This window comes from Engraulis encrasicolus, chromosome 21 (assembly GCF_034702125.1).
Source record: "Engraulis encrasicolus isolate BLACKSEA-1 chromosome 21, IST_EnEncr_1.0, whole genome shotgun sequence".
In the NCBI taxonomy this organism is placed as follows: Eukaryota; Metazoa; Chordata; class Actinopteri; order Clupeiformes; family Engraulidae; genus Engraulis; species Engraulis encrasicolus.
In genome coordinates this window covers 10,016,121-10,023,620 of record NC_085877.1, presented here as the reverse complement: position 1 = coordinate 10,023,620, position 7,500 = coordinate 10,016,121, and the positions used below count along the sequence as shown (strand labels likewise).

Sequence of the window (7,500 nt, the reverse complement as noted above, 5' to 3'; positions counted from 1 at the left end):
TCTCTCTCTCTCTCTCTCTCTCTCTCTCTCTCTCTCTCTCTCTCTCTCTCTCTCGCACACACACGCTCGTCCGCATGCTCTCTCTCTCTCTGTCTCTCTTGCTCTCTCTCTCTCTCTCTCTCTCTCTCTCACACACACACACACACGCTCGTACGCATGCTCGCTCGCTCACTCGCTCTCTCTCTCTCTCTCTCTCTAGTTACCAATGCTGATGCCCATGTTGCTTTTCTCGTAACCGGGGGAGGGGAGCACGTTCTCCACATAGCCCACCTGTAACATACAATACATGTATTATACATTATTATAAACACTCTACGGCCACTTTGTTAGGTACACCTTCTTAGTATTGAGTTGGACCCCTCTTTGCTTTCGGAACTGCCTTAACTGTCCATACAATGTCTCAGGTAGGCTGTGGTGTTGTAGTGTTGCTCCATTGGTACTGAGGGGCCTAAAGTGTGTTAAGACAATATCTCCACACCATCACACTACCATCCTGAACCGTTGACACAAGGCTGGATGGATACCTATTTTCACGTTATTGACGCCAAATTGAGACTCATCAGACCATGGCAATATCTTCCTACTCTTCTATTGTCCAATTGTCACAAGCCTGCCCAAACTGTAGCCTCCATTTTCTGGTCTAAGTTGACAGAAGTGGCACCTAGTTTCACCGAGAGAGAGTAGAGAGAGAGAGAGAGAGTAGAGAGAGTAGAGAGAGAGAGAGAGAGGTTCCATTGGCCCATTGTTTCCGGGTTCTATTATTGGGGGGGAAATCCCCCTTTAGCAGACCTAGGCAGACCTGAGGACTGTTCTATTCAATGCTGGGAGCAATATGACAAGCCCAAGGAGGTCTACATAAGGGACAAGCCCCTTTAGGCAGACCGGAACCTGGTCATGTTAGGTGCCCATAGAAACCTATTATGTTGGAATATCTCTATACTTAAAGAATCTCTGGTGTGGTATTCTGCTGCTGAAGCCAATCTGCTACAAGGTCCCACGTGTTGTGCATATTGAGATGCTCTTTGCAAGTCAAGTCAAGCCAAGTCGGCTTTATTTCTTTACATGCGCTGGTCATACAAAGGATTGAAATTGCGCTTCTTCTTTCCCATGCAGACATAGACATAGACTACTTTAGGTATGGACATAGACAGTTAGACATAGACAGTACACATACATTACACCTAGAGTACCTATACAATACCCATACAGACATATAAAGTGCAAGACTGGGCAACAGAAGACATTCATAGAACATATATTAAAAAGAGGTACCGTATTGTTGCACATTTTCAATTATGTCCTATTGTGACAATTCTGCAATATGGTCAGGTGCCTTTATGACTTAACCCCAATACCTTGGTTGTAACAAGTGGCTGTTTCAGTTACTATTGCCTATTATCAGCTTGAACCTGCACTGTAAAAAATGCCCGTTGAAATTACGGCAAAAAACTGTCAAATTGCAACAGTCAGTGACCGTAAAATGTAAAACAGTTTATCTCTGTACTAAATATGGCAAGCTACTATTTAGTCAAAAAGCGCTACATAACTTTATTTTTGACAGGTGTCATATGTAGAAAATACTGGACTGTTCTCTGTAAACAAAGATATTGGAAAATACCGTTAAGTGAAGATGAAGTAGTCAAGAAACGGTACATGACTTTATTTTTCACTGGTGTACACATATGTACACAGCAAATTTGTCAGAGTTAGATTGATCAGAGTTAGACTGGTGTTCAGCCAAAATCTAAACATCAAGAGTTGCAGCAACACTACAGAGTGTTATTTGACTCCTCTGAATCTGAGTTGTTGAGCTAAGAGAGCTAGAGAGTTAATGTTTAACTCCCTAGAGAGTTATGAAAACATGGCCCCCCAATTTTCAAATGTTTTGGCAACATGAGCAACCATTTTTGTTGAGTCCCCTATAAGTGAACCAAACTCAATCCTCTGTTAGTTAGCCAAATTGTGAACCAACAGACAAAGAACTCTGTTCTGCTTTTCTTCACATTGTGTATACTACAAAAAGTAGGTGCTCTTTCTGGTCGTGTTAGGCTTTTTGTCCTCTTTTAGTCCAATAGATCTCTTGTGATTGCACTTGTTCCAGGTGTAAATTGTCAAACCACTGATAGGCTGGTTGTAACAGGCAGAGTTTGATGTCAACACGCCATTTGATTAGTAGCCATCAATGAGTATTAACTTAGAGTACAACCCTCTGCATGTGTTCTAGTTCATCCTGCGAAAAATTCTCCACCGCAATAATTTTTTCCCTTATTGGACTTTGAGGCTTTGCCATCAGAGTTTTCGATTGAGAGGCAAATTGACACAGTAAACCTCTTCAAAATTCAGAATATCTTTCTTTGCATTCCTCCTACCCAACAGAAAGCAATGGAGGTTATAATGAATTAAATATTAATTACTCCACAGAAAACATATTGCCTGTCTGCTTGGCTCCAGGTGCCTCCACGTTGTAGATTTGACAACAATGAAGCTGGCAACTGAATAAACTGTGCAACAGTTAAGGACTGCAAATGGCAACAGTTTGCACATTTTGCATAATTCACTGTAACTTATTATTTCTCCGGTAACAGCCTACAGTTCAGCCTCATTTAATGTGTAAAATATACAGTACCTATAGGCTAGAATAATCTGAAAAGGTCTACCTGGGACAGTAATCCCTTGATTCAGTCTCTTAGAAGTAGCCCAGTCTATTTGAAACTGTCATTCTACCCCATCCAAATCAATCTATCAATCAATTCCTGACCTCACCTGAGTGCTAAGGGCTGTCATGCAATGATTAACTTACTGCCTGCACCTGCCAAATGCTTCATCACTCGGGTCACATGGTTCACTTGAACATGTATTTAAACAGGTACTGTTGCATTGTACTGCTCACTGGTTGCTAGCTAGCTAGGTGGCTGGCTAGCTGTAAGGCCGGCTGGCCAGCTGGCCGGCTGGCATCGGCTGGCCTGGGCTGGCCTGGGCTGGCCTGGCCTGGCCTGGCCCGGCCTGGCCGCCCCGGCTAGCAGGTTACGTTGTAAGGGTGGCTGCATGGCTTGCTAACTAGCTTGTTTGTTAGCTTGCTTGCTCCGCTGGCTTTGGCCTTCATTTTCCTTAAGGTTATTTTCAGGCCTTTTTAAAATAAAGAATGGATTTGCATACCCTTCATTGATGATACTAGACTGGTCCACCTGCCTGCACTAGACAATATGGCAATTGGGCATTTATTTAGGTATCTAATTAAGTTGATGTTTATTGGACTCCAATGAGTAGAATCAGTCCAATCAGTTGTCTGTGATTGCAACTCTATAATTGGACTCACCTGAGTATAATCAGTCCAATCAGTTGTCTGATTGTAACTCTATAATCGAACTCACCTGAATATAATCCGTCCAATCACCAACACACACACACACACACACGCATACACACACAGACACATCTTCACTCACCTTATTAGCCCCCTCACGCAGACACACACACTCACACCCACACACACACATTCACTTAGCCCCATACCCCCCCTTTTAACGGTACAATGCTTTTTTACGGTAAAATACTGCAAAAATCACAGCGTTTTAAAATGTATACACATGTTTTTCCGTACCTGAGGGGAAACTTGTATCGTAATTTAACGGTATAGTTTTGATATCTACTACTACCATTATTTCACCGTAAAAATATCATATAATTTTTTACCGTAATTTATTTAACGGTACGTTTTGGCAACCACTGCTGCCATAATTTTACCGTAAAATGTAAAAAAAAAATACCGTTATTTATTTAACGGTAGGCTTTGGCAACCACTGCTGCCATAATTTTACCGTAAAATGTAAAAAGGAAATATGCCGTTATTTGTTTAAAGGTAGACTTTGACAACCACTGCTGCCAGCAATTTACCGTAAAAACAACAGTTCTGTTTTTACTGTGTGTCTGGCACCTTTGGCGCAGCCACAGTCAGGTCAACTGCAATACAAATATCGTTACAGAGCTCCGGAGAAATCGGGACCTCCACCCACTTTGTCAAGAACCAATCAACTTAAACTTTTTTTTTAGCTCAACTTTGAGCAGCTTCAACGGCCCTGGGTAGAGGCGTGTTGAAGGCAGTGACGTGGCTTAAGCTTCGGCACAGCGTTTTCTGGCATTGACCAGGTAGCAAACCGTGGGTCAACCATGCCATTGGGGAAACGTTATTTGTTATGCACTTGGTCAGACCCAAGTCTCAAAATGAGATTTGAAAGTCGATGATAATCAGGCAAGTGTGTGTGTGTGTGTGTGTGTATCACCTGTGGAGAGGACAGCAGCAGTATTTCCAGGTCTTCTGAAGGTGTGTCTGGATCTGAGACCTTCAGGTTAGTCTCTCTGATGGTGGCTGATCCACCCTCATCCACTACAAACACATCACCTACAGAGCACGCACGCACGCATGCATGCACGCACGCACACACACACACACACACAGCTAATTTATGATTTACTCGAAGCGGGCGAATACACTGGCAGTGACAAGATAAAGTGACAGAGAATCGCTGGACTATGCAGCAAGAGTGATAAGAGCAATGGAAGTGACAGAGTATGTCCGTTAAAAGCAAAATGCAAGTATTCCAACATTTCTATTGGCTGTGCCAGCTGTCGCCGAATCACATCATAGCCAATTTGCATAGTATTCGCTCAAGTCCAACTACAAACTGTCGTTCAAGTCGCTCGAATCGCCTCAGATCTCCCGATCTGATTGTTTTTGTCTCTTCTGTCGCTCATGACTCAATACAAAGTCAATTACATCCGTCGCTGGAATCGCTCATGTCGCACTTGGTCTATTTGTGCTTAACAATGTTTCCTCAACTATGGTAAGTAATGTTTTAGTGCTATAATGATGTCAAAGTGATATTCTATTACCATAGTAATATTCTATTACCAATCTTGCGTGATATGGTCATGGTGGGTGGGTGCCTGGTTAGTGTGTGTGTGTGTGTGTGTGTGTGTGTGTGTGTGTGTGTGTGTGTGTGTGTGTGTGTGTGTGTGTGTGTGTGTGTGTGTGTGTGTGTGTGTGTGTGTTTGTGTGTGTATGTGTGTGTTACCTATGGTGATGGTGGGTGCCTGGTTGTCCACAGGCAGCACGGTGATGTTCAGGTCGTAGACGGGCAGCGCGTGGGATAGCTGTGAGTGTTGGGGTCCCGTCTCATGGCAACAGGGGGGCGTGGCTTCCCCCTCTGTGTCTGAGATCACCACGGTGATTGTGTCGTACCGCGGCTTCAAGCCAATCTCCTGGCCTGCAGCACCACACAACAAGGACGTTACACACATGCACGCACACACACGCACATACACACACACACACACACACACACACACACACACACACACACACACAAACGCACTACAAGCCGATCTCCTGACCTGCAGCACAACAAAGCAAGGACGTCACAAGGTCACCCTAGCTGCACACAGCGAGGGCGTGACAAGGTCACACTAACCCTTAAATAAATACCAGCATTACAAGGTGACATTGACACTAACACACAGTAAGGTCATTAGCATCACAGCTATGACATTATTACAAGGGCATCCTAACCCTAACCCCACACACAAGGGCATTCGCATCACAAGGGCATTAGCACCACAAGGTCCCCCTAACACTAACACACAGCAAGGTCATTTACAAGGTCACACTAACCTTAACACGCAGCAAGGTCATTTACACTAAAACACAGCATTAGGGCATCAGTGAGTGTGTGTGTGTGTGTGTGTGTGTGTGTGTGTGTGTGTGTGTGTGTGTGTGTGTGTGTGTGTGTGTGTGTGTGTGTAGGTATCAAAACATAGCAAGGGTATTAGTGGTTTGTGTATTTTAGTATTTCTATGATGAGGTGTGTGTGTGTATGTGTGTGTGTGTGTGTGTGTGTGTGTGTGTGTGTGTGTGTGTGTATGTGCGTGTGTGTGCAAGGCCGGTTCTAGGCAATTTGGTGCCCTAGACGAGCACCGATCTTTCCTTTTTGTGGAATTTGACATTGGCATCTGTAAACATGATGTCATACATCTGGTCGAGCACAGCTGATCGAGTACCATGTATATATACTGAGAGCCCATTACATGTAAAGTGTAATGCTTTATTTAGCTTAAAGGGGTATGCCACTATTTTGGGGTTTCATACAGTTAAAATTGTGGGCCAGGGTTTATAAAGGTGGTAAAGTGTCTTATTTTTCATGTTAGATGTAGTCTTGCTTTAAGACAAGTTAAAAGAGGGAATATGTCGCTAAGCTACTGAAAGTCAATGGATCCGTGTAGCATTGTAGCATTATAGCTTTATAAACCCCAGCCAACGATTTTAACTGTAGTAAGCCCCAAAATAGTGGCATACCCCTTTAACACTGTAATTCTGTGGGCCTTGGTGCCCCCCAGGACATTTGGCGCACTAGGCGACCGGCTAGTCTGCCTATGCCTAGCGCCAGCTCTATATGTGTGCGTTCGTGCATGCCTGCGTGTGTGTGCACGTATACCTGTGTGTCTGTAGCTGACGATGCCCTTGATGACATCAAGTTGCGTGAAGTGATCCACGATAAGGCCGCTTCTCTGCACCACCCCATAATACGGTTGCCTAGCAACCATGTACATCAGCTGCTCGTCATCGCTGTCGGCGTCAGTGGCGGACAGGAAGTCAGAGCTGATGACCACTTCCTTTCCCTCCCAACAGTCAAGCCCCGCCTTCAAACCCGCCTTCAACACCGGCACCTCGTCATTCAGCAGGCTCACCTGGACACACACACACACACACACACACACACACACACACACACACACACACACACACACACACACACACACACACACACACACACACACAGACACAGACACAAATTTGCTTTTTAAAACAAATGTATAGGGTGATTTTAAGAACAGATATGAACATTCCAAAGCCTGTTGAGACAAAATCCAAATTAGCCAAATACTGCAGACAGCAGCAAACATAAAAAAAATGATGGAGGTGGGGCTCTAAAACATTGCCGACAGCTCAGACAAGGGCCTTAATGTTCAAAACAGAGCACTTATCCTGAAACTGTAAAGATGAAGGCCCCTGTGTAAGGCTGAGCATGCCAGGGTAGACACCAGTGTTAATTTCGTCAACCATGACTATGACTAAAATATTTCGTCAATGCCCTTTTTTGATTTTCGTCATTTAGACTAAGACTAAGACTAAATTGGGATGGCAATGACTAAAATATGACAAAGACTAAAATTGATTTTTGTCATTGTGACTAAGAATAAGACTAAATTTGAAAAAGATGACGAAATGAACAATGGTGTTAAATAAAACAGAGAAAAATAGAACCAGTGTGTGAAGAAGTTTTATTCTGTACAGTGTGATATATGTTAAAAAGAGAAGCAGTGTGCGGAGAAGGTTTATTCTGTACAGTCAATGACATATGTTAAAAAGAGAAGCAGTGTGTAGAGAAGTTCTATTATGTACATTGTTGACTAAAATGACTAAAATGACTAAAAATTCACTAAGAC

At 43.5% G+C, this 7,500-nt stretch overlaps 1 protein-coding gene across 1 annotated transcript in view; it reads right to left on the bottom strand.

The window, feature by feature from the left end:
* frem1a (Fras1 related extracellular matrix 1a) overlaps positions 1-7,500 on the bottom strand; it is a 57,771-nt gene that overhangs the window by 19,616 nt on the left and 30,655 nt on the right. The window contains exons 19-22 of the mRNA XM_063187648.1: positions 6,489-6,741; positions 5,073-5,264; positions 4,281-4,399; positions 204-270 (exon numbers count right to left, since the gene is read on the bottom strand). Of these exons, the coding sequence (XP_063043718.1) occupies positions 204-270; positions 4,281-4,399; positions 5,073-5,264; positions 6,489-6,741 (631 nt within the window). The remainder of the gene's footprint in view (positions 1-203; positions 271-4,280; positions 4,400-5,072; positions 5,265-6,488; positions 6,742-7,500) is intronic.